The following is a 26,132-nucleotide window of genomic DNA, read 5'->3' on the forward strand; positions in this document are numbered from 1 at the left end:
ATGCCAGTCGCAAGTAATAGGTCACCAAGGTACCCACAACTTCTGTCTGACTTGGCTACAAATCAGAGGTTCCATGAGCCCTCCTCTCCTTGGATTTGATTGTTGGCTAGAACAGTTCACCAAACTCAGAGAAACACTTACTTACGTTTACCAGCTTACGATTTAATGGAGGGTATGATAAAAGATACACATGAACAGTCAGATGAAGAGATACATAGGGCAAGGCCTGGGAGGATCCTGAGCGCAGGAATTTCTGTCCCCATGGAGGTGGGGTGTGCCAACCAGGAATTTTTTTAAATTTTGGGATTTTTATGGAGGCTTCATCACGTTGGGATGATGGATCATTAAGTCAGTCTCCAACCCCCTCCCCTTCCTGAAGGATGGGAGGTGAGATTGAAAATCCCAAGCTTCTAATCATGGCTTGATCTTTCTGGTGACCACCCCCACTCCTGAGGCTATCTGGAGTCCACTCAGAGTCACCTCATTGGAACAGAAGATACTCCTGTCACCCAGGAAACTTCAAGGGATTTAGGAGCTCTGTGTCAGGAAGCAGACAATGAACTCAGGCAATGAAACAAGGATTTCCATTCCCAGGTTCAGCTACTGATTCTTCTTGGGATGACAGACCCTGCCTCCTCCTGGGACAACCTTCCTGGGATCAGCTTCCAGCCTCCGGGGCCCCCTGTGGATCCCTCTCCTTCTCCCTACTCCCTCTTCCTCAGCCTCCCCTTCAGTCCGTCTACCCTTTCTAAGATTCCCCTTTTCACTCCTGTCTCCTCCTCGAGTCCCATCTCCCAAATCAAGTATCACACATAGAGGCTGGCAGAGGGAATGAAGAAATGCTCAGTATCAGGGGAGGGTGGGGCAAGCCAGAGGACACGGGGCATCCTCATCCTCTCCACGGCTACTGCAAAGGAATGAAGATCCTGTTGCCAGATTTTTCCACTTACCTGGAGGTCCTTGGCCTTCTGCTTTGTATGAAACTCCCTGTTTTATTTTATTTTATTTTATTTATTTTTGGCTGCTTTGGGTCTCAGTTGCGGCATGTGGGATCTTTTGTTGTGGCACACAGGCTCCTCTCTAGTTGTGGTGTAAGGGCTTCTCTCTAGTTGCAGCACACGGGCTTAGTTGCCCCATGGCATGGGGGATCTTAGTTCCCCGACCAGGGACGGAACCCACGTCTCCCTCATTGGAAGGTGGATTCTTAACCACTGGACCACTAGGGAAGTCCCAACTCCCTGTTTTTAAATGTTGACAACTAACTCAAATATTTATGATTAGACCCAGAGACTAAATCAACCAAAAAACTGGGTTCCCCCGGTCCTTGAAGAAGTTTCCTTCAAACCTTGACAAGAGATGACGAAAACATTTATATCCTAGTCTTCTAGGACAGCTAACTACAGGAGGTGGGATAAAGTCTTTAAATTTCCATATTAAATCAGTAAGATCTTTCAGAACCTACCAAACTCATCATCATCATCATCATCATTATAATTTCATCTTTGCATAGTTCTGACCTTTAGAACACACTTTATTCTAGTGCATTAAAATCTGGGACTTTTCGTTGAAAACTGGCAGTTTTAATTCAGTACAAGAAATACCACGCACCCTTGCAGATGCTCACTGAACACTCCTCCCCACTCCCCCACTCAAAGCTGGCTCTTTTCCAGGCTCGTCATCAGCAAAGCCTCCTCTGCCCCGCTCCCTGCCTCACTCCCAGCATTGTCTGCTGCCATCACCCGCTCCCTGGGGTTCCCAAAGCACAGAATGCCCTTGCTAAGCTGCTCCCTCCCTGAATGATTTTCCGGCCTCCCCTTCCAAGGCCTCCCCCCACCCCACCCCACGCCTCCCCACCCTGTCCTCACCAGGAACCAGCAGGTGGAGGCTTGCCGGGGCTGCCCTCTGCATGAGATAGAAGAAGGGAGTGGCTGAGGGCTGCAAGTTAGTTTTCTGAGTCCCAGGATCATACCAGAGGTTTCAGAGTCTTGCTGCAGAGCACCTGCCACAAACACTCCACCAACACACGCAGACACTCCACCAGTAGCCTCCAATCAAGGATTAGACCTCCCTTATCTTTCTGGGAATATGACTGAGTTCTCCCCAGAAAAACTCCGGGGCAACTCTCCAAAGTTTCATATACGCTATAAGATTTCATTATGTACTTTTTTGCTCCTTTAATAAATATTTCTTTCTGAACTCAGGCCAATCCTGCTATGCATTCATGCCCAAGCAGCATCTGCCCCTCCCCAAGTGCTGGGGTTGGGGGGTGACGCTGGACCAGGTAAAGTCCCCAAGCATCTATGGGTGTTGTATCAAACCAGCCCAGCCTTGCCTAATCATCTGCGGTGGCAGCTTGCTAATGAAAGCTTTGTGACAAAGAGGGAGGCTTCTCTCAGAGGTGGCGGCCCCGACAGCCCCAAGGTGCAGACGAAAAAGTGCACCACTCGCCTCGCTGCCGCAGCCCTGCCGACCCGATCCCAGCACTCAGCCATGATGAGAAGAGGCCTCCAGGTGGCAGCAAGACCTAGCCACCACGGAGCCCTTCCTGGCGGCCCCTACATCCTGCCCACGTTCAGCCCTGCCTCAGCATTCGGATCCTCCATGGACTCCCTGGTGAGTGAGTGCCCCGCTCAGCCAGATGGGCAGCCCTTCTCCTGGGGGCCGCGGGTGTAGGGAGCACCCCAAATCTCCTCTTCCCAGATTGTGGCCGGGGCAGGTGAGCAGTTTGTTGGGAGCTATTTGATTTGGCAAAGGAAACCAAGTAGCCCAGATCCACAACTAAGACTACCAGGTTACTTTCAACCTGATCTGAATCTTGTGTGGCCACCACTCACTTTCCTCCTATGGCACTCAGACTGTTGCAGCTGAGTTGCGACACCCCCAGACAAAGGACCCTGCGTGCGGCCGACTGCCCATGGGTGCGTTTGGTGCATGAGCATCCGGCATCACAGAGGACCCCTCCTCATCCCACAGAAGGTACCGCACCCAAAACAGGTTTCAAAGGAGCCCCCCTTCCCCGGGCAGGCCCACGGCTATGGACAGAGCTGGAGTAGCCCCTGAAGTGAGGGGGTGATAACAGTGGTCCTCACCTGTGGTCACACCCCCAGGGTAGACAGTGTCCCAGGATGAGCTCTAGTCTGACCATCAGCTCGCACACTCACAAGCTTGGCAACCTTAGCCGTGTTTCTTCAGTTTCCCCATCTGCAAGGTGGGGCTAATACTAGCTGTTCTCAGCCTCAAAGAACAGCTCACAGGCTTTAAAACAGGACAATTTTAATGCGCCACCACAGAGCAGCATGCCTCTGTCAGCCCCCATGCCTTTCCTTCCCTTCCTTTGCACATTAGTGTCCCCTTCCCTGGTCACCCACAGGAGTCCCCAAGGGCCATTTCCCTCAAGTCAACACTGGCGGAAGGGATTGAAGAGCCCAGGAACCCAGGAGCACACTACCTACAGGTCCCGAAGCCCAAGCAGCAGCCCACCTCCCAGGAAGCTGTCTAGTCTCCCTGATTTTTCCTGCCCAGGTCTCAAGATTCTGTCAGGAGAAGACAGATTTGAAGAATTATGCCCTCCCCAATGCCAGCTGGTGTCCAGACATGCTGAACCTGTACCACGAATTTCTGGAGAAAACTAAGGCCGATGGCTGGATCAGACTGCCCTCCTTCAAGTCCAACAGAAACCACATCCAGGGGCTCAAGCTCCCATTAGTGTTAACAGTTTCCTCAGGTAAGGCCTGGGCGCAGAGGGCCCATTGGCACACATGCACCCCAGCCCACCAGGGTCAGATCAGCCAGCCCCCTTCCCTGTGGTCAGAGTCGCTCAAAAAGGAAATTCACAAGCTCTGTGCCAGTTCTCAGCCAGAAGTTTTTTCTGCTAACTCCGCCCCTCCCGCTGCAGCCCCAGGCAGGTGGATGAGAAAAGCATCCTCTCAGGCCCCTGGCTCCCCTCCTCCCAGGGGAAGAGAGCACACCCTAGCAGCTACCTGTGCTCCCAGCCCAGAGTGCACCCACTGGAGAACTGCTGACTCAGCTCCCTGCCCCGCTGCCTTCTCACCAGGGCTGCTTCCCTTACTCTCAAGCCTTATCCCAAGTCCTCCTGCCCACCCCACAAAGGTCTGAGGACTCTCCCTTGACCACTGCAGACCTCCGCACACCATCCCTGCTCTGCTAGGCCCAGAGGCTCTCCTGAAACACCCACAGATCCGAGTGATAGAGTTTTCCACTTTGATCTCTCTGCGTGTGCGTGTGTGTGAGCACGCGTGTGTGTTAACTTGTCTCTCTCATGCACATATGTGTTCTTCCAGCCCAGTGATGAATGGGTGGTACATTGGGTTTAGGGAAAAAACAAAGCAGGTGCACCAAAAGTTTTTGAAGACTTTGGATTCCATCCAAAAAGGATATAGTTCTTATAGTCACCTTGAGAAAAATAATCAGAACTTTGGGGGACTCTTCTGTGCTTATTTTTCTGTTCAGTATTGTTATTTTGAATTATATGTGAATTAAATACCGTACACTTTAATTTTCAATGTTTAAGGTCTCTTAAAGTCTGACCTGCCCCGACTCTACATCTATTCTCAGCCAGGGAACTTCATAGGTGTTTCTTCCTCAAGACCCAGGGCCCCCTAAGGACAGGGCTGTGTCCCCACAGACTCAGGGCTCCCTGAGGACAGTGCTGTGTCCCCACAGACACAGGGCTCCCTGAGGACAGGGCTGTGTCCCCACACACCCAGGGCTCCCTGAGGACAGTGCTGTGTCCCCACAGACCCAGGGCTCCCTGAGGACAGGGCTGTGTCCCCACACACCCAGGGCTCCCTGAGGACAGAGCTGTGTCCCCACAGACCCAGGGCTCCCTGAGGACAGGGCTGTGTCCCCACACACCCAGGGCTCCCTGAGGACAAAGCTGTGTCCCCACAGACCCAGGGCTCCCTGAGGACAGGGCTGTGTCCCCACACACCCAGGGCTCCCTGAGGACAGAGCTGTGTCCCCATAGACCCAGGGCTCCCTGAGGACAGGGCTGTGTCCCCACAGACTCAGGGCTCCCTGAGGACAGGGCTGTGTCCCCCTCAGACCGAGGGCCCTGAGGACAGGTCCGTACCTTGCTCTCCAATTGAAGGTTTCCTGAGAGCAGAGCCTGTATGTCCTCTGGTTCTCTCCTCAGCCCTATACCTGAGGCCGGGCTCCATCCATGCTGCTGAACGACTGGCCCTTCATCCTGACTGGGCCCCATGCCCTCACACACTCCTTTCTTCAGCTGTCACTCCCCATCTCTCCCCAGACAAAAGTGACTGTCACATCTTCACCAGGTGTACTGAAACGGAAGGACAAAGCTACGAGTATGTCATCTTTTTCCACCCATCCAAGAAGAAGTCTGTCTGTCTTTTCCAACCAGGCCCCTACCTGGAGGGGCCCCCAGGGTAAGGCCACAGGCAGGCCCAGTGGGGGACATCTTTGGCTGCTTCCTGGGCTTGGCTCAGGAGATGGATTGGGTGCAACCAGGCTCTGGGGTCTGTACCTCTCTCTAAGGAGCTGGGTTGGGAGTGGGAAGCTCTGGGCTCCAGTCTCACAGACTTGGAAGGATATTCTGTCATCTGGTTCAGTCCCCACTGTGCAGATAAAAAAGAGCCTCCTTATTCAGGTCTGGGAATTTTCCAGTAAGAAGGGGTCTTAGAAGCCACTTTGAGAAGGATGTGTTGGACTTGGAAGAAGACAGGATCTGGAATTAGGAGCCAGGCTCCCAGTCCTGCTCTGTCAGGCTTGCTTGGAGATCCCGAGCAAGCAATTTAACCTCCAGCCTTTGGTCTCCTTACCTAAATCTCGGTGCAATAATATCTACCTTCCAGAATAGCTGATAGATATGATATTATGGGCCTATAGGTATGTGCTCATAAACCATAAAGCACAATATAGCTATCAGGCCATCTATCCAAACTTCACCTTCTATCCATGGGCAAACTGAGGCACACAGAGGTAAGTCATCTTGCCCAAGGTAGCACAGGCCATCAAGGTCAGGACCAGTCTCTAATCCAGGAGCTGGGACTCCAAGTCCATTGCTTCTCCCACTGTACTCCATTGCCTCCAAACTGGCAATAGACCCAGGAAAGAACTCACACTGGACATAAATACATTCACGAGGGAAATCAGGCTGGCCCTGAGCTTCTTGCCCGAGAATACTGGGTCACCGTGTCCACGGGTGTCTGCCTTCTCCATCCTTGTTCCTGCTTTAGACACTCACTGAATGCTATTGTTGGTTTCAGAATTCCTGCAAGGGAGAAGAGGGAGGAGGGGGAAGGAGAAGCTTTAGGGTCCCAAGGCCTGAGAGAGACTCAATTGCAGTTAAACAGAATTCAAAGAGCTTAATAGATGTCAGCACCTCTACAGGCCATGGATTCAGACTGCAGCCCTTTGTCACCTTGGCCATCCTTAAGGTATCTTCCATGGGGACACTGATTTCCACACTAGTGCAGGCAGACACTGGGGGACTAGGTCAGAGCTCTACCCAGGCCATGGGTCCCCTCCCTTCTGAAGAGGAACACCCCCAAGAAGGCAGGGATAGGATGGAGTGTGGCTGACTTTATTTAGGGCCTCATGGAGGTGGGGCCGTGGAGTCAGAAGAGGACCACCCAACACTGAGGCCAGAGGACTGAGGGGGTCCAGAGAAGAAATGAGCGCCAAATTAGAAAAACCCAGTTCAGTCTATCTCCTGGGTAAGGAAAAACCCAGTTCTTCCCTGCTACGTCTGTCTTTCCTGTGAGTCTCCTTTACTCTCATATAGAACACTTCCCTTCCGACACTTCTGGTCACCAAATGTTCGCAGATTTTTCCCCACAACAAGCAATGCTCTGTGACGCCAGCTGGGTGTCCTACAATTTAACTCCATTCTGACACTGTCTACCTAGAGGTAGTGCCAGATCCCACAGGTTAAAGTCTCAGTCCCACAAGACTGCTCCCACCCTTCTTCAGATGCCAATGGCAAGTGTAGGTGCCCAGGTTACCCACAACTTCTGTCTGATTTGGCTACAGTTGGTGGTTCCCAGAACCCTCTCCTGTGGTTGGATTAATTTACTAGAACCACTCACAGAACTCAGAGAAACACTTATAGTTACCAGTTTATTAAAGATATGATAAAGGATGAACATCCAGGTGGAAGAAACCCATAAGGTAAGGTCTGGGAGAATCCCAAGCGCAGGAGCTCCCGTCCCTGCGGTGTTGGGGTGCGTCACTCTTCTAGTGTGGATGTGTTCGCCAACCTGGAAGCTCTCTGAGACCCATACTAATTGGAATTATTATGGAGGCTTCAACACATAGGTATGATCAATCATTAACTCTATTTTCAGCCCTTCTCTCTTCTCAAGAGAATTGGGGGAGGGGCGGGGGGCAGGGCTGAAAATTCCAAGCTTCCAATCATGGCTTGGTCTTTCTGGTGACCAGCTCTCAACCAGCCGGGAGTTGCCTCATTAGAAAAGACACTCTTATCACCCAGGAAATAGAGGGTTTCAGGAGCTCTGTGCCAGGAATCAAGGACAGAGACCAATATATGTATTTTCTATTATCTTGACAAGTACCCACCCAGCCCCTAGGCAATGAGGCCGGGTAGGCTTCTGGCTGACCAAGAGCTACCCTGAAGCACCTACACACTTGCGGATGGGTCTCCTGCCTGGCCAGTGAGGACAACGAGGGAAGAGCAGGCTTAGGGTTCTTTGGCAACAACTCTTCCCCTCCTTCAAGCAATAGGAGAAGGGAGGTGACTAGAAGCGTACATGAGGTTTTGTAAACATTACCTCATTTGATCTGATGAGATAGAAATTATTTTTACTCACAATTCACACTGAGAAAACTAAAGCTCAGAAAGGTTTAGCAACTTACACAAGATCAAACATGTAGTGAACGTGGAGGCAAGGAGTCAAACCAGGTGGGTGTGGTTGCATGGCCCCCAGCTGGGTGCCTTTCTATTGTCCCCAGCTTAACCAGCAATGGAGCTTTGGCATGAAGGTCAGCTTACACAAGTGAGAATGAGAGTTTTATGTGATATACACAAAGCAAGTGTTGGCATCATCCTGCTGAAGCCGGCTCTCGGCTTTCCACCGGCAGCACTGCTCGGGGGTCTATCTCGTCAGCACTTTACAGGTCCTAAGTTAAGTTCCACGTTTACCCATCTTGAAAATGTGGGCTCAACACTGGCCATAGTGACTAGTGGGTGAGAGCTGGCCCAAGGTCATGGTTTAGAGACTAAAGCCCAAAAGTTCAGGGGCTTTATCATTCCCTGTAGGAGTGCACCTTTCCAAATTATGGTAGTTGCCGCCAGTAATTAGCTGATGAATCTGAAAAAGGTTTTTCCATTAACTCTAACAACAAAAAAAGTTTTTTCCCGGTGAAATAAAATCATGGTATCAGTGGTTGCTAACACATGCTGTAGCGACATGGAAGACAAATCAGCTGATTTTGACTGGTTTGATCAGACGGGATCCAGATCTGTTTCCTTTCCATTCCTGGGGAAAGGTGGAGGTGGGGTTGTTCCAGCCCTGGCCTTGCCCCCTGCCCCCACCACTAGGTTTGCCCACAGAGGGTCACTGGCAGCCATGATAGACGAGACCTTCTCTAAAACTGCTTACCTGGCTGGAGAGGGGCTGTTCACACACAATCTCAACATCAGGTTCAAAAAGTAAGTACGGATCCTTGGGGTGTTGGCCGTTGAGGGGACAGCCATGCGTGGCAGTTGAGCTGTAGAAGTCCTGCCTGTCACTCTCCTTCCCCAGCCACACGGTCCTCTGGTTCCCGGCCGGAATGCAACCTCTGCTGTCAGATTCTGGTCGCTGGCAGATGGGCCCTGAGCCCAGAACCACTTTAGTCCTTGAGGCAGGGCGGGATGAAGAGAAGGATGGGGGGACAGAGAGGTAAAGGGATGGCGGCCAGGGGTTCATGTGAGGGAGGGGCTAAGCCGCCTCCTCTCCCAGCTTGATCCGTATGGGCTCTCTGGCTGTGCTGAACGTTGGCATGGAAAAGGTTGAGGACCAGAAGCTTTACATATCCTGCGTCGCCCAGAGCACGGACCAGCAGACCATTTACACCAAAGCTTCAGGTAGAGAGAGCCTCAGCCCCAGGCCCTGTCCTGCCACCCCGACACCCAGAACAAACAGAAGGGGAATGTTAAGGATCCAATCCCAAGCCGGGGTCCAGCTTTTTAGAGTGGGGTTGGGTACTTGCAGGAGACACAGACAAAGTGAGGGAAAACCCAACTAGGGTTTTTTTTTCTATGTATGAGTGGCCCAACCTGTACCACAGGAGAGGACCCAGGTACTGAGTAACTGGGTGCACATGCTCTGAGCACCCCATCAAGCTCCTACCATCCGTGCTCTGGCTCCTGCCACGTGGCTCCCCCTTCTCTGGCAGGTACTTTCCTCCAGCTGCAGCTGGAAGAGGATTCATCTCAATACTACACACTATGCCTTCAGGAGAGCCTACTGCCAACCGCCTTGCCTACCTGGGACACACTCCAGAGCAGCGGGGGGTGTCCGGGAAGTAACTGGTGAAGTGAGGGAGAAGGCACTTTCCTTTGCATAAATAAAGTCTCACAGCCCCGTTCACAGTCCAAGACCCTTCTGCAGTTGGAAATGAAAATCCTTCCAGGGCCTTCCACATACCCACCTTCCCATCCAGCACCAATAGAAGCGATGTACTGAGACCTGCCAGGGACCAGGCACTGGGTGAGGCACCAAGCACACAGCGATGAAAGACAGGGCCCCTGGCCTCGAGATGCACAACTGTGGGCCGGGAGCAGAGTGCCCCATCAGGGGGCATAACCAGGCCCCACCGTGGCTCTGGTTATGGGTGCAGTGCAGACACAAAGGGGGGGGGCGGTCAATTTTACTCTAGGAAAGCGATCAAAGAAGGCTTTCTAGAGGAAGCTGTGCTTGAACGGAGTCTCAGAAGTTAAGTGGTATCCACCAGGCAGGCAGGGGACTATTCCAAACAGAGGGACTATTGTGAGCAAAGGCACAAAGGGATGAAAGAGCACAGCGACTTTGGAGAACAGCAAGGTGTTGAGTGGGGCAGGAGTTTAGGGAAAGAGAAGGGGTCAGGGCAGGTGCAGGCCATGGAAGGCTCCTTAAACCCTGCAATGGAGCTTGAATTGTGTCTTGTAGGCAATAGGGAGCCTTTAAAGTGTTTGGGAGTGACATAAAGTTTTGTTTTTTCAAAAGATGACTCTGGTGGCAATAAGAGGTCAGCAAGACTGAAGGTGGGAGCACTGGTTAGGAGACCCTTGCAGGGCTCCAAACTAGAGATAGGAAGGACCTGACATGGTTCAAAGCCATGAAGATGAGAGATATGGAATATGTTGCAAACAAAAGAGTACAGAACTTTGCCACTAATTGTATGTAGTGGATCTGTGAAGGGGAGCCTTCAAGGATGACTCCAAGTTTCCAGCTTGGTGGTTCCAGGTGGCATCATTGGGAATACAGGGGAGCAGGTTTGAGGTGGGGGAAGATAATGAGCTCAGTTTCACATGCATGGAACCCCATGGAACCCCCATCGCATGGTGATCCCCAGCAGGAGCCTGGATATTGTAATTTGGAACTCAGAACTGATGACATACTGACTCGATTTGTAAGTCATCAGTATCAAAACTGACATCGAATCCCTGGGAGTGGATTATGCAGAATGAAAGTGAAGAGGAGAGTGACAGGATGGGAGAGAAAGGAAGGACAGGGAAAAGGGTCAAAGACAGAACCTTTGGTCACACTAAGGCTTAAAGCTGGGGCAGAGAATCAAACACCCACTAAGGGGGCTTCCCTGGTGGTGCAGTGGTTGAGAGTCCGCCTGCCGATGCAGGGGACGCGGGTTCGTGCCCCGGTACAGGAAGATCCCACATGCCGCGGAGCGGCTGGGCCTGTGAGCCATGGCCGCTGAGCCTGTGAGTCCAGAGCCTGTGCTCCGCAATGGGAGAGGCCACGACAGTGAGAGGCCCGCGTACCACAAAAAAAAAAAAAAAAAAAAAAAACCCACTAAGGAAGCTAAGAATAGGACAGGATGGACCATCTTTAAGAAGGCGAAGTCAACAGTATCAAATGCTAAATAGAAGGCAAGGCAGATGGGAACTAAAAAGAGGCCTTTGGACTTGGCAGAGAGGAAGGTGGTGGTCTTCTTTGCCAGGAGGTGGGAACAAAATCCAGATTATGGTGGATGAAAAACTGAATGGGAATGACAGAGTGAAGCTAGATGACTCTTTCTAGGAATTTTGTTGTTGTTGTTGCTGTTATGTTATTTAAAGAAAGAGACTTGAGTATATTTATAAATTGTTTTGGAAGGAGCCAGTGGAGAGAGGCTGAAACCCTAGGAGAGAGAGAGGTGTCCTCCAACAGAACAGCTCTATGGTCTTAGAGATGGATCAAGAGCACAGTGGAGACAGGAGTCACGGGACAGCATCAACATGACTCTGAGACCAAAAGGAAGAAGTGGGGCGTGCAGAGCAGGATGGAAAGTTGCCGGGATCTATCCCAGAGCACCTCGACTTCCTCAGTGAAATAGGAGGCAAGGCCATCAGTGGGGAAAGAGGTCCGGAGGAAGGGGTGCCCATTTCTAAGGAGGAAAGGTTTGATGTGAGGGGGAAGAACAATGGACTGGAGGAGGCAATGGCCACCCAGGAGCAGACTGTGCCTCCTCTGGGCCTGCAGAGGACAGGGGTGGGAAACTGGGCAGCTTCCACAGGGATAGGCAGGATTCCATCAAGCCCAGTAGGTGGAGGGGATGTCCAGGGAGGGGTCAAAGATTAGAGGAGTTTTACCAAAGAATGAGAGCTCCAAGTGACATGTCATAAAGGATTTTATTATTAGGTATGGTAATGCCAAGTGCTGACACAGATAAACCTTTACATCTCCATAATCTAACCTGTATCTTAAATAGACTGTACTTTTCACTCACACAAAGTCCAATTTTTGGTGTCTAGCAGTCATTCAGGAACCTGACTGACAAGCATGATTCAACACATGATTTCCAAAGTCATCCTGGGTGTTGACATCCAGTTGCCAGAAGAGAGAATAACAAGGGAGGTTTAGGGGGCCAAACTTCAAAGTGTTTCCTCTGTCACAAGACCGCACCAAACTGCAAGGGAGGTTGGCCGGAAAATATGATGTAACTCTATGTTGTAGAAGAAAGAGAAATAGGTTTGGTAAGTAGCTAGCAGCCACTGCCTCAGTTTGAAAGGAGGATAGGCAGAGGAGGGATGGGTCTGTGTCCAAACCCTCATCCTGACAAGTGAAGAATTCAAGTTCAGGCCTCAGCTAAGATTCCAGGACCTGAGACTAGGGCCTGGGATTCAGGGGATCAGAGAGAAGGAAGTTTTTATGAAATGGAACAGGGTCAGAGAGTTGGACCCAAATTCAGCAGTGGTGGAGAGGTGGGTGGATAAGGTTCTCTTTCTAGTAACTAGACCACACACTTCCTAAGCCATCTGTCTTCAATAACGAGCAAAAGATGGGTTGACGTGGATTTGAAGGCACTTGATCCAGTGCCCTCCAAAAACGGGAGACTTACTAGAGGCCATAACAAGAAATCTTGTGGCAGCCAACTATGCCCTCCCCCATATACTCACATAAAAACTCTTCCTCCTGTGCTTTCACAGTTGCCTTTGATAACCTATTAAGCCCAGAGTCTAAATCAGTGTATACCAAAAACATATTGTCCTTTATTCACGGTCAAAAAGGACCTAATCTTCATTTAAACACTCCCAAGAGAAGAAGGGAAATATATTCTATCCTTCCTATGCAGTCAAGTAAACGAAGGAAACCGAAACAGTGGTACTTGGAAACTCAAGTACAGCTTGCTTCTCTCTTCTCTCATCTGGAAACTGGATGTCAACACCCAGGATGACTTTGGAAGTCATGTGTTGAGGATGGCAGAGGTTGGATGCACACTGTCACTTCTCTACTGGGGCCAGCTTCTAACAGAAACAGGCAAAAGCTGGAAATCTACAGAGGTAGGAGGCTCTCAGGCAAGGCCCCACAGCCAGGCTGGGAGTGTCAGCCTTGACTGGAGAAGGCCAAGTGGGCAGGCAGGGATCTTGGTAAGGGGAATGAGGTCATCAGCTGCTGGAATACTTCTCTAGTGTCGAGGGCTTTGACAGATGCCTCTCTTCTCCCAGGAGGCCAAGTATTGCAGCTTTCTAGGCAGAAACAAGGGGAGTTTCTGCCTCCACACTTTAAAAACCAATTCCATGTGTAGTGCATTCATTGGAATTACAGCTACTACATAGGCAGATGGGGTGGAATCCAACAGGCCATCCAGGCAAATGTGGCAGGTTATTCTGCTCGAATCAGCTTATTCTGCTTGAAGGATATGTGTTCTCCAAATGTCTGAATCAAGTGCCAAGAGAAACCAAAGAGTGAATAAGGCAATTGTAAGACCAACCAGTTCCAGACGGCAAGGGACATCAATAGTTCATACCAGCTCTTAAAAAAGGGGCCCCTAAGGTCTTCCTGAAACTAAGACCACAGAGTTAGGTCATTTATCACGGGTCCTGGGTGAGGAGCCAGAGCTGCAAGACACAGTATATCACCAACCCTATCACCTGCTAGCACCTACAGTGAGCATTGGTGGCCAAGTCATGCTGCCTGAGGCCACCGCTCAAGGACACAGGACAATTTAGCCGAAAAGCCCAGGGAGTCTTGTAGCAGTTGTCTGCTGACCTGGAGGAAAGGTCTGTCCCCTCTGTGTCTCTTCATCTGGCTTGAACCCAGGAAAGCACTCTGTACTGCCCAGTCCTCTAAGTGTCCCTCTACAGTGGCACTGACGAGAAAAAGGAGGTCAAGGCCCTGGGTCATCTACATAGTTCTTTTTCCTTTTCTTTTTTTTTAAAATAAATTTATTTTATTTATTTATTTTTGGCTGCATTGGGTCTTCGTTGCTGCACGCAGGCTTTCTCTAGTTGCAGCGAGTGGGTGCTACTCTTCGTTTCAGTGCACGGGCTTCTCACTGCGGTGGCTTCTCTTGTTTGAGAGCACGGGCTCTAGGCGCGTGGGCTTCAGTAGTCGTGGCACGCGGGCTCAGTAGTTGTGGCTTGCGGCTGTAGAGCGCAGGCTCAGTAGTTGTGACGCTCGGGCTTAGTTGCTCTGCGGCATGTGGGATCTTCCCAGACCAGGGCTCAAACCCGTGTCCCCTGCATTGGCAGGCAGATTCTTAAACCACTGCGCCACCAGGGAAGCCCACCTACATAGTTCTTGAGTGGCAGCAATGGTGCTGGAAGAGGTGCGGAGACCACACCCTGGGCCTTCATTCAAGGGAGAAGCTCTGCTCAATTATGAAGACCCCTGGGGTACAAGAAAGAACCATGCTCTTTAAGATAGAAGATCTGGGTTCTAGTCTCAACTCTGCTACTGTTTGGCCATCATTTCTCTTTGGGTCTGTTTCCTGCTCTATAAAAACTAAAGAGTAGATGAGGTGATCTCCAAGTTCCTGGTCTGATGTCTTATTGTTTGGCTACCCAGTGTGTCAGTCATTTGCTTGATGGCTCTCATCCCCACCCTTCCCCTACTCTGCCTTAAACTGCAGAGGGCTAGTGCCTGCAATATACATTTCCCAGTCGCCTTTGTCATCTGGCTTTGGAAGGCTGGTGGAAGACTGGAAGGTGGGAAGTAAGGAGATGTCAGGGTATTTCTCCCCTTCTCTGTTTTGGGAGGCAACTCAAGTAGTGGCTGTGTCTCCATGGTTACAGATCCTGCTAGACAGCCCTCATCTTCCTATTTGCCTTTTTTGTTCTTCCACCACCTTGGTAACAAATTCCCTGTGTCAAACTCCCTCTGTTGAACCATCTAACAACTGCTGTTTTCCTCACCAGACCCCAACTAACACAGCCAGGTTGTGGATTATCTGCGGTCAGTTTTCAATCCCACTGCTGTACACCCTTGTGTGCATCCTTAATTTAATATCCACCAAGAGAAGGAAATGGAAGGCAAGAGAAAGGAGGACAATGAACTGTCAAAGATTGAGCATAACTCTGGCTAAATCCAAATCTCTGCCCATTTTTCCCCAGCGCACTGCACAGCTGAACACAGCTGGAGAAAACCCACACAACCTTGCTGTCCGGTCTCACTTTAAAGCCTAGATCGTTATCCTAAAGTGGGCCCGTAATACTGCCCTGCAGTCATCCTGCAGTTTCCTAGATCATTCACTCTCCTGCTTTCCTAGGCGACTGTTTCTTTCCTGGTCCTCTCTACTCAAATGCCTAGCACCACCTCCTCCCCCATCATCACTCTCAGCTAAAGACCTTGCTTCCTGTTTCACTGAGAAATCAGAAGCATTCAGAAAGAGCAAGCTCCCACTACCACACCTCTCCACCTACTACCTCTACCAATTTATTCTACTTCCCCTCCAGTAACTGTGGGTGAACTGTTCACACAGCAGGCAGGGGACCACCCTTAGCTCTGTTTCTTATGCATGACACCTATTTCTTCTAGTCTACTTGGCAATATTGCTCCAAATATTCTCCTTTCTCTCTTCTGCATTATCAGTTTTCCTTTTCTATTTGATTTTTCCCATCAGCAAACATACCATATTTCTGTCATTTAAATTTTTTTCTCTTGATGCTACTCCCTCTCTGGCCACTGCCCCACTTCTCCCTACTCTTTTAGCGAACTCTTCCAGAGAGTTGTCTTTGCTCTCTTCCTTCTATTCTTTCTCAAGCCCACTCCAATCAGGCTTTTGCCTTCACCACTCCATCGAAACTGGTCTCGGCAAAGTCACTAATGACTCTGCAGGGCTAAATCTAATGGTCAACTCTCAGTCCTTATTTTATCGGACCTTCCCACAGCATCTGGCACAGCTGGCTCCTCCTCCTCTCCCACTCTAACTGTTGGGCCCTCAGGACTCGGTCTTTGGATCCTTTTTCTTTTCTACCTTCAGTTCATCAAATCTTGTGACTTTAAATTCCATCTACATTTCTCTTGGTGCCCACATTTATACTTCCAGTCTGGGCCTCTCCTCTGAGCTCCGGATTCATATATCCAACTGCTTGCTCAACATCTCCATCTAGATGTCTAACAGACATCTCCTCGTTTAATAGATCTAAAACTGAGCCCCTGATATTTCCCCCTCTCAGTAAATGGCAACTCCATTCTTCCAGTTGCTTAGGCCAAGAACCTTGGATAATTCTTTCTCTTAAATGGGGATGGATCCATCAGGGAATCCTACTGACTCTATCTACAGAATATATCCAGAAACTGACTACCGCAACACAGATCCATGCCCCAATCATCTTGTGCCAAGATTATTTCAATATTCTCCTATATGAGTTCCCTACTTACAGCCTTACCCCTTTTATTCTATTATCAACGCAGCCACCAGAGCAACCCTTTTAATGCATAAGTCAAGTCATATCACTTCTCAGCTCACCACAAAAAGAAGCTAAAATTGTTACAAATGCTACAAGCCTCCAAAGAGTCTGGCCCCGCTCTCTCTGACCTCACTTCCCCATCACTCCTTCTGTTCCAGCTACACTGGCCTCTTCGCCTCCTTGAACACTCCAGGCATACTTCTGCCTCAGGGCCCTTGCATTTCCATTGCTTCTGCCTAGAATGCTTTTCCCTCAGGTATCCTTCCTACTTCCTTCATATCGCTATTGAAATGTTACATTCTCAAGGTGGCCATCTTTGACTACACTATGTAAAATTGCGTGCTCTCCTGACACCCTCTATGATCCTCCCCTAATTTAATTTTTTCCCCAACAGTGATTTCCATCTAATAAACTGTATTTTTTCCTCAGTTATTTTTGTCTGTGGTCTTTCTTCCCCCACTAAAGTATCTAGCCAGAAGATTTCTCTGTTTTCTCACTGCTATATCCCCAGAGTGCAGTATACAGTGCCTGGCACATAGTAGGTAGTCAATAACTATGGATGAATGAATGAATGAATGAAGCCACAGAATCAAACTTCCTTAAATCCTACCCTTCCTCTGGACTGCTTATCACAGAAGACAAAAATGTCCTTATTGTCAAGTCAGATTGAAGTGGGGTTTCTCTTTTCATGTACTTTTAGCAGAAGTCAGCCTAACTGATGCGCATGTGTGATCTTATTTAATCTTCATGCCAACTCTGAGAGTTAGGTATTTTCTCTCCATTTTTCAGATGGGAAAGGTGAACCCCAGAGAGATTAAGTTACAGGCCAGAGGTCACACAGCTAGTAAGTCCCAGAGCTCAGATCCCCGACCCACCTGACTGATGCCACAGCTGTGAGTTCTCGGCTGCAGCACTCCACACAGACCACCCTCCCCAGAAATGACACCAGGGCTGAGCTGAGTCAGCAGCCACAGGATTGGAGGGTCTGCGTGCCACCAGGGATCTCCATAAAAGAAACATTTGCTCCCCCCAAACCCTCAAGTATCAGATGTCAGAATAGTCATCTTGTTTCCTGAGTTTCACAATTTGTCTTGTTGCTGTCGTTATTGCCTGTCTGCTTCCCCATTCTGTGTCTCCCCAGCACCTAGCACAATGAAGGGATAAATGAACTAATTCAGACACAATTCTGCTTAATATCATTCATCCATTCAACAATCCTGCTTGAGCACCTGCCTTGTTCTAAGCACTGTCTTTGTGATGCTTACAGTCTGCTAAGGGAGGAGGACATTAAATAATCACAGCAATAAATCACAGAAAAAAACAAAACAAAACTGTGAACAGTACCATAAAGAAAAAGTATGGGATGCTGTGAAAGTAGACAAGAGAACCCCCTAATTTCAACGGGAGCATGTCAGTGAGGGCCTCCAGATCTGAAGGGTGAAGGGGAAGTGGTCCTAGAAGAGGAAGTAGCTTATGCAAACATCCTAAGGAGTGAATGAAGGATAGTGAGTGTGCCTGGAATACAGTTGATGGTCTCATCTTGTCAGTGGTGGCCCGTGTCTCCTAGGATCTGCCTTCAAGGAGGGGAAGGAAGGGGGAGACATCTTCCATGTTTACAGTTTAACACACTTCTGACAAGGATGGGGGGGTGGGTGGACACAGCCTGACCTTGACTCACTGATGGAAACAGCTCTGTCCTCAGTGTCTCTATGTCCAGAAATTTCAAGCTTGGTCCCTTTTCCCTGGTCCAGTGTAATTGAGAGAACCAGTCAGTACAAATCACTCTGTCTGGGAGCAACTGGGATGTCTCCAGAACTGAACAACGGGGCCAAGGCAGGATTCCAGCAAGGAGGGCTTTGCAGAAGTTACCATTTGTGTCGCAGTGCCTGTGGCTTTCACCTAGGAGGGCTGGGTGGGGCCAGCGTAGCATTAAGGGATGGAGGCCACTGCCCACTAATGGCTGTCTCCCTTTTCACTGCAGCCCTCCCCAACTCCCCAGCAGTCAGGGCCCAGCAGAGAAGGCCCCAGGGCACAGGACTGGCCTGCTGCTAGCAACCTGAAGGGAGGAGTTAAGAAGGCTGGCCTGACGGCCGCAAAGACAGAGCTGTGTTTATCCAGGAAAAGAGGTTGTACGTAGGCAACGGAGGCCCCTGCCAGCTCCTCCCAGGACTGGGCTGGGGTAGCAAGCTGGAGAGGAAGCTGCTCCCCCACCCCGGGGCTCTGAACGCCTCCTGGCCAGAGGCCAGGACCCAGAGGCGGCCCACCAGTGAGGCCTGCACTCTGGGCGCCTGACCGAGCCTGCTGCCGTGGGCTCAGACTCCCAGGCAGAAAGTCGGAACCTCGCGCTCCCTGAGGTGCGGCGAGGGGGTGCGGTAAGCGCGCGCTGGCGGCGGGGCCTCCCGGAGTCAGCTCAGGGGGTGGCAGAGGATCAATGCTGTCTTTGTGCTCACTGGTTTCCTAGGGAGAAAGGGAGTGGGGAGTGGGAGGGGCGGCGCAACGGCTGGGCCCTCGCGGCAGAACTCGGGATGCGGTAGGGCTGGGACGCAGGGAGAGGGACAGTCAGGGCTTTAGGAGGGGTGGGATTCTGTGCTCCCGAGAGGTGCGTCTCCTTGAACCGGCCTTAAGTGCTCGCTCGCAGGGCAGCAGCAGCCAAGTGTGCAGCGAGTCTGCTTCTGGCCTGGAACGGCTCGGGAAGGCGAAGGAGGCGCGAGAGGAGGCAGGTGTGGCTAGGGCCGAAGGATGGCTCAGCCTGGAGAAGCTTGCGGTGCCGCCCGGGAATGCAGCCTGCGGGGATGGGGTGCTGGGGAAAGGGGGGTAGTCCCAAGGGGCGCCAGATCAGACACTGGAGGAGAGCCTTAGTCTTCTGGATTGGGCATGAGAGAAGGGGGTGAACCCTCCAAGGGCCGCGGTGTCTCTTCAGGGGGAGAGTGTATAGGAGTGGGGCTTCCGAACCCGGGTCGGTGTCTGCGGCTACAGACCTTTTGTTAATGAGGGTGTTACTCTATTCTCCTAGTGGGTGTGTAAGGCCTTCTAACTCTGAAGTGGGTGTACATCTTCAGTACCAGCGGGAGCAATGGGAGAGCCTGTGTACTCGGATGTCCGAGGCCTGATCCGAAAATGTTACTGTCTAGCCCTGGGCTCCCTCTATTTCTCCCTGGACCCCCCGACTTTGCCGCCCTTTGTCCCTCCCCATCCTCCCCCCACCCCGCTCAAATAGGGGCTTGTGCACCCCGTGGGCCCGTAAAGAAGGGCACGGCGGCAGACCAGATGCTCGTTTGCAGCATCACCCACCTTGGGCTTTCCTTCTTTCCTTGTACAGGCCTCCACTTGAGACGCTGGGTTTGGACCCTCTCGGCCTCGTGCAACTCGGACTTTCAGCCCCCCCACCCCACCGCATGTGGCTCTTGGAGAAAGCTGGCTACTGGGTGGGGGCCGCGGAGCCCAGGGCCCGGTGGGCGCCCTCCGGCCTGTTTCCTAAGCGCCGCACCCCGTGCCCGCTGGCTCGCGCCTGCCCCAACGTCCTCACCCCCGATCGCATTCCGCAGTTCTTCATCCCGCCTCGGCTCCCCGACCCAGGCGGCGCCGAGCCCCTCAGCGGGCGCGACGTGGGCGGGCGCGACGTGGACGGGCGCGGCCTCCCCGAGGCCTGTTCGCTGCCGCACTTGGCAGGCCGCGAAGGTTGGGCCTTCCTGCCCGAGAGCCCACACACGCGCCGGCGCGAGTCCCTGTTCCACTCGCCGCCGCCCGCCCCGGCCGGGGGGCTGCCCCCTGCGCAGTTCAGGCTGCACGTCTCCTCCCCGGACCTGCGCCTCTGCCGGGCCCCCGACAGCGACACGGCCTCGTCGCCCGACTCGTCGCCCTTTGGCTCGCCGCGGCCAGGCCCCGGCCGGCCCCGGCCTCCCAGGCCGCGCTCGCTGTCCCCAGAGGAGGCGAGCTCGGCCGACACCAGCCCGTACGCGCCGCGCCGAGCGGGGCCGCCCACGCCGCCGCTCTTCCACCTCGACTTCTTGTGCCGCCAGCTGCGGCCGGCCAAGGAGAGCGTGCTGCGCCTCGAGCCCCTGGGCGGGCAGCTGCGGCTATCCGCCGAGTACCAGGCCTGGCCCGGGCGGCTGCGGCTGCGCCTGGTGAGCGCCGAGGGCCTGCCCGGGTCGCGGGCCGGCCCCGGGAGCGGCGGCGGCGGCTGCTGCGTGGTGCTGAGGCTGCAGCCGCGCGCCCGGGCGCGGGGCCAGCGGAGCCGCGTGGTCAAATGCAGCGCCAACCCCATCTTCAATGAGGACTTTTTCTTCGACGGGCTCGGCCCGCCTGACCTGGCCGCCCACAGTCTGAGGGCCAAGGTGCTGGACAGGGGAGCAGGCTTCCGCAGGGACGTGCTGCTGGGGGAGTGTGAGACGCCCCTGATTGCCCTGCTGCCCACCCTGCGTGGTGGGCTAGGTCCCGGAGCCTCCCTGGCGCCTGCCCATCTCAGCCTGTAGCCTGAGAGACTGCCTCTTCCTCAGGAGGTCTCCAGCGGGTCTGCAGTCCTCATTCTTTCCATCTGCCCGGCATGTATTTATTTTTGCTAATAAAATATCTGTTTGTCTCTGGCGGTATCTCTCCCACTTGTTGGCACCCTACGCTCTCAGATCTGCAGCCTACCCTCCTCCCTCTGCCCTGGCCGTACACGGGATGGAGGAAGCTCATTCAGTTGTCTGATTTGGAGCAGACCTTAAGCAGTGGTTCTCAAACTTGAATGAGCATCACAATAACCAGACATCAGGAATCCTGGATGAGCTTGGTAAACATGCAGAAAGAATCCTGGGCTCCATTCCTGAGAGACCCTGACACTAGTTCAGTAGGTCTGGCCTGAGTAGGTTCTAGGTTCCCTGTTCAACCAGGTCCCTACCCCTTCAGGGGGCCCTCCAATCACTGAGTCACTCCAGAAAAAAACTCTGTGACTGAAACCAACAAAAGCCACCTTCCGCTGGGGGTTCCTTGGGGCTGCACAGGGGAAAGCAGCACTACCCCACCCATCTACCCACCCCCCCATCTGTTCTGAAGAGACATGAAATTTCGTGTCTTGGGAGTGAGTCAGTGGATGTAAGACTAGCACACTATGCCTTTAGGTGTCCTCTCTCTTGCCTGTCCCTTCCACACCTGTGCCACCCTTGGGGGTAAAGCTGGAGCCAGGAGCTAGAACAGTGCTTGGTAATGAAAGACCAAGATAGAATGTCCCAGGGATTGAGGTCCTGGGGGAAGAGGGGGTCCCACTGGACTGTGAGAACTGTTCTCAGGGGTGCCCAGAAAACGCTACCCCAGTGAGTAGGGGCAGAATGTGGAAAATGGATAAATGTAGGTCACATTGTGTTTACCTCCTACCTGAATGTCCCTGACGTCAGCAGTGACCTTCTTCTCTCTCCCCCACCTTCCCTGGAGCTGGTTCCTCTTGGCTCAGGCCAGGCTTGGAGGAGGAAAGAAGGGAGGGGGAGAGGGAGGGAGGAAGGGAAGCGCTGTGCCAACCCAACTTCTTTCTCCCTCCCCGCTTTCTCATTTTGCCCGGTGGCCCTAACCAGGGCCAAGCCTGCCTGCTGGATCTAGATAAACCTCAGCATGTGTAATGCTAACATCACACACACACACACACACACACACACACACACACACACACACACACACACACACACACACACACACACACACACACACACACACACACACACACACACACACTTGCATTCAGAGCACCCCTCGGTTCCTTCTCCCTCCCCTGATTAGGTCCCTCCCCACCCCACCCTCAACCCCCCAGACCAGGGAAATCTTGCTCCAGATGTCCACTAGGTGGTAGCATTGATCAAATAATATTAGGTGCTAACAGCTGCGCCAAGATAATCGCCATGCAAGGAACCGTTCCAACAACTTGCCACCAACCCCATTGAGGGTTAAGTACTATTGCTAATATTTTTATCCAGTGTGACCTTGGGTTTTACTCATCCAGTGAGGGGTAGAACTAGGATTCAAACCCAGACAGTCTGGCCTTAGACTCTGGGTTCTTAATCACCTCACTATAATATCCCTAAGTGCCAGCTGCCACTTCCCAGTCAGGTCACTTCCTTCCCCAGGATGACAGCTCTCCGATCTTTTCAGCCTGTGAATTCCACCCATAGATCCAGCTCCATCCCTAGTACTGTCCTACTTCAGTCCCAAATCCTCCCCTAACAACCTTTGGTGAGTAACTGGATTTGACGCCCATTTGAAAGTAGCTGGAAAGAGAAGTAGAGGCCATTTACCCTTCATTCATGCAGTCCTTCAACAAATACTTAGGGAAGGCCAGGAGGTTCTGGGCATTGGATACAGCAGTGATCAAAACAGACACGGGGGGCTTCCCTGGTGGGTCAGTGGTTGAGAGTCCGCCTGCCGATGCAGGGGACACGGGTTCATGCCCCGGTCTGGGAAGATCCCACATGCCACGGAGCGGCTGGGCCCGTGAGCTATGGCTGCTGAGCCTGCGCATCCAGAGCCTGTGCTCCGCAACGGGAGAGGCCACAACAGTGAGAGGCCCGCGTACTGCAAAAACAAAACAAAACAAAACAAAACAAAAAACAGACACGGGTATCAGACAATTTACAAAATGAATAAGTAAAATGTAGAAACGTCACCTGGTAATATGTTCTAGAGAAAAATAAAGCAGGAGAGAGATTAGGAAGGGAGTCAGACAAAGAGAAGAAAGGAAGATTGTAAGAATGGAAAGAGGGAGGGAGGGACCGAAACATTGCTTTTTAACCACAGTACTTTGTACCAGTAGGTTCTGTACTTTATTGTTATGCCAGTTAATCATTGCAACCACTCAGTAAGGCGGCTACTGTTACCATTTTACGGAGAAGATAGATCAGAGAGGTTAAGTAAACTTGCCTGAGGATCAGCCCTGACTGCAGGGAAGTTTTAGGACTGTGGCTCCATCCAGACCTCCTACCTCACCTGCCATTCAGAGGAGGCTCGCAAGGTGAGAATTCAAGTCCACTCCAGTCAGGAGCAGTTCGCTCAGTATCCACAGCTGTGACTCTCCCCCTCCCCACCCCCACATGGGGACCACAATGTCCCTGGAGGAACTTCCAGGCTAAACTAAAGCCACAGAAGCATGCCCTGGGGCAAATAAGGTCGTAAGAACCCCTCCTGTGTGCAGACTGCTCTGGCCTCAAAGCATGTTCACAGACACAAGTCTGGACAGATATTACTGTCCCCTTTTTAACAATGTGGTAATTGAGGACTAATAGTAGGCTACATTCTTACCCGTCTTTCGGCTCCAAAAATCAATGCTCCTGCTTTTCAACCCTCCTTGCAACGTCCAAGTCTAAATGACCACAGATGTTAATTGACAGATGAGTGCCACAGGCAGGGTCACACGGAGAGTTCAGGGCCAGGAGCTGAGGTCAAACTCCCACCGGTCCCTCCACCCACAGTGGCCTTTGTAACAGGAAAGGGGAGGGGTGGTGACTGTGAGATCTACAGATGTTTATAGAGCCGGAGATGTCCTTTTTTTTAATGGCTGAGGGGACTGTGCCCCCTCCCTGAGTCCCTCCGGTGGGTTGAGGTCTCCCCCAGGCATGGACCTCTTAGAAACGGTACTCTTAACCACTGGATCAGGCCTCCCAGAGCGGGTGGCCCTCGAAGGATGGAGCTGAGGTGGTATGTGGCATGCAGTCTGCCCAGGCCCCACAAACTTTCCACCTTTACACCCCAGGCCCTCCCAGGAGGGGCAGGCTTGCACGAGCTTTAAGTGGTTTCTGTGGTCTAGGGGGTGGAAAGGAAGGGAAGAAGAAGTTGGTGACTGCTCCCCAGTTCCAAGCCACCACCACCACCCTCCACACCCCCAGGCTGCTTGCCCCTGGCGTTCAGATTCCCCTGATAAGGGAACTTGGGCACGTGGTGGGTGAATTGATTCTCTGATCCCTATCAGCCTCTTCCTTGCATAAGAATGTGAGAATGTATTTGGGGAGGAAATAACCACTGCCCTGCTCTGAAAGGACTGATTCCTCCAGAAAAGAATCTGTGATTAGAGCAGGAGGGAGGAAGTGTAGGCATGAGGGGGGGACTTCCCAAAAGGATGATCAGGGTACCTACTTGCCCCAGGGAGAAAGAACACCAGCCATCCATGCTTAGGGTAAGGAAGGCATAGAGATACGCTGGGAAGCCTGAGACTAGCTTAGGCCTAGAGCCAAGACCCTGTCTTCCCAACCACCAGTCACTTCCTCCCCACCTTACACAGTGGCACGAAGTGGCACGGCTGAGAGAGGCAGCCAGACCTACCATATCTGGGGTGGGCAGGGCTGCCTGGCATGATGCCAGGGCCAAGTGCCCATCCCCAGGCGCTCTGCACGGCCTCTATTCCATGCCCATGCTTGGTAGGTCAAGAAGGATCCTGAGGGACCCAGAGTCACAGAGGAAGAGAGGCTGAAAGAGGAGAAAATAGAAAGAGGGATGAGCTACCGAGGCACAGAAAACAGAAGAGCCGTAAGCATGGAGGGGTTGGCAGGCAGAGACACAGAGAGAGGATACTGAGAGGAAGCAAAGTCAATCGTGGGCAGGGAAGGGGACAGCAGAGCAACACTCTGCCCCAGCAGCCCCTGCACCCTGCCCCTCTGCCTCTTGCTGGCTCTACTTGTCTGCTGGGCACTGGCCTGGGTGGTGCTTTAGAGAGCTTTACTTCTTACTCCAAGCTTGCCCAAGGGGCTGAGCCCCAAAACAGACCAACATCCTGTTCTGTGCAGAGAAGTATACACAGACGCGTGGGCCATGCATTTACCAAAAGGACACGGGGATAATCAGAGTCTCAGAGGAACAGACACACGCCCTCAGACTCTCGGTACAGGAAGGTCCCCAAAAGTTTCCACTCCACTCTTCCTCACTCCCTGCACCCTTGTCAACCATCCTGGGAGCTGGAAAGTCCTTTTCTACTTCTAACCTTTGTCCCGTAAGCTGCAGCCCTCCGGAGTCTCTGGGAGCCACCCAGGAACGGAGGTGTTGATGGTAGCGGAGCGTGCGGTTCCAGGGTGGGGCACGAGTGCAGGATGGTGAGGTGGGAGGGCAGGTGAGGGAAGGGACAGCTGCCTGCCCTCTCCACGCCAGATGCCACGTGCACCGGGGAGGAGTGGGCTGCAGTCACGAGGCTGAGGCGTGGCTGGCTCCTGCTCTGCTGTTTACCAGCTGGGAGTGAGAGCCGGAGGAGGTGCCAGGGAGCCTCCCCACTGCAGCCTGGCCTCTGGCCAGCCGGCCTGTTGGGTAAGCAGGAGAGCCAGGCCCAGCTAATCAAACTCTGGGCTGAGTCTGTGCAGGAGATTAGTGGCATCCGGGTCCCGCGGAAGCAGTATCCTGTAGCTCTCCACAGAGCCCTTCCTCAGCGTGGGTCTGCCCAATCTGGGGGGGGGGTCTCCTTCCCGCAACTAGTGCAGTGCAACGTGGCTCCCCTCCTGTCCCATGGCTCCTCTGCCTCAGCACACTCCTCCAGGCCTGCCCACAGCCCCAGCAGACCAGGAGGATGTGGAGGCACCAGGGAGCCAGGGAATTCTAGGGAAGGGCAGCAAAGGGCAGAGGCTAAGCAGAGGCCTCAAGGAACCCAAGAACCACGGAGATGAGTCTGACCTCATCCTGTAGAAGAGGCACCATCCCCCGAATAAGCCATCCCGTCTTCATCTCTCCCCTCCCCACTTCCCCTGTTCCCGTCACCTGTCTTGGTCAAGTAGAAAGCGCATGATTCTAAACTCACAAAGACCTGGGTTCAAATCACAGCTCAGCCACTTATTGTCCTTGTGCAAGTCCTTGGGCAACTCATGACTATCTTTGA

General features: G+C 52.4%; 2 protein-coding genes and 1 long non-coding RNA gene across 4 annotated transcripts; 2 read left to right on the top strand and 1 right to left on the bottom strand.

Moving 5' to 3' along the window:
• Positions 1–2,390: 2,390 nt before the first annotated feature.
• Positions 2,391–9,524, top strand: THEM5 (thioesterase superfamily member 5). Its single transcript, XM_060141875.1, has 6 exons — positions 2,391–2,613; positions 3,523–3,724; positions 5,273–5,411; positions 8,546–8,656; positions 8,949–9,073; positions 9,385–9,524. Exons 1-6 carry the CDS (start codon positions 2,491–2,493, stop codon positions 9,522–9,524), a joined length of 840 nt encoding a protein of 279 aa, XP_059997858.1. The 5' UTR covers positions 2,391–2,490.
• A 4,357-nt stretch (positions 9,525–13,881) lies between these two features.
• On the bottom strand, positions 13,882–25,608 carry LOC132513932 (uncharacterized). Of its 2 annotated transcripts, none has more exons than XR_009538584.1 (3): positions 25,254–25,608; positions 24,599–24,742; positions 13,882–14,297 (listed from the first exon to the last, which is right to left on the bottom strand). It is a non-coding gene; the product is annotated as an uncharacterized LOC132513932 (long non-coding RNA). The 2 variants fall into 2 exon arrangements; XR_009538581.1 differs by lacking the exon at positions 13,882–14,297 and adding an exon at positions 23,455–23,755.
• On the top strand, positions 19,676–20,855 carry C2CD4D (C2 calcium dependent domain containing 4D). The gene has a single exon (XM_060142352.1). The coding sequence runs from the start codon at positions 19,714–19,716 to the stop codon at positions 20,788–20,790; it is 1,077 nt and encodes a 358-aa protein (XP_059998335.1). The 5' UTR covers positions 19,676–19,713; the 3' UTR covers positions 20,791–20,855.
• Positions 25,609–26,132: the final 524 nt, after the last annotated feature.

Source organism: Lagenorhynchus albirostris, chromosome 2, assembly GCF_949774975.1.
Source record: "Lagenorhynchus albirostris chromosome 2, mLagAlb1.1, whole genome shotgun sequence".
NCBI lineage: Eukaryota > Metazoa > Chordata > Mammalia > Artiodactyla > Delphinidae > Lagenorhynchus > Lagenorhynchus albirostris.

Coding starts and splice junctions, on each gene's coding strand:
- THEM5 (XM_060141875.1), top strand. CDS start 2,491: ATGATGAGAAGAGGCCTCCAGGTGGCAGCAAGACCTAGCCACCACGGA. Junction 5,412..8,545: donor TACCTGGAGGGGCCCCCAGG/GTAAGGCCACAG, acceptor CCCCACCACTAG/GTTTGCCCACAGAGGGTCAC. Junction 8,657..8,948: donor CTCAACATCAGGTTCAAAAA/GTAAGTACGGAT, acceptor CTCCTCTCCCAG/CTTGATCCGTATGGGCTCTC.
- C2CD4D (XM_060142352.1), top strand. CDS start 19,714: ATGTGGCTCTTGGAGAAAGCTGGCTACTGGGTGGGGGCCGCGGAGCCC.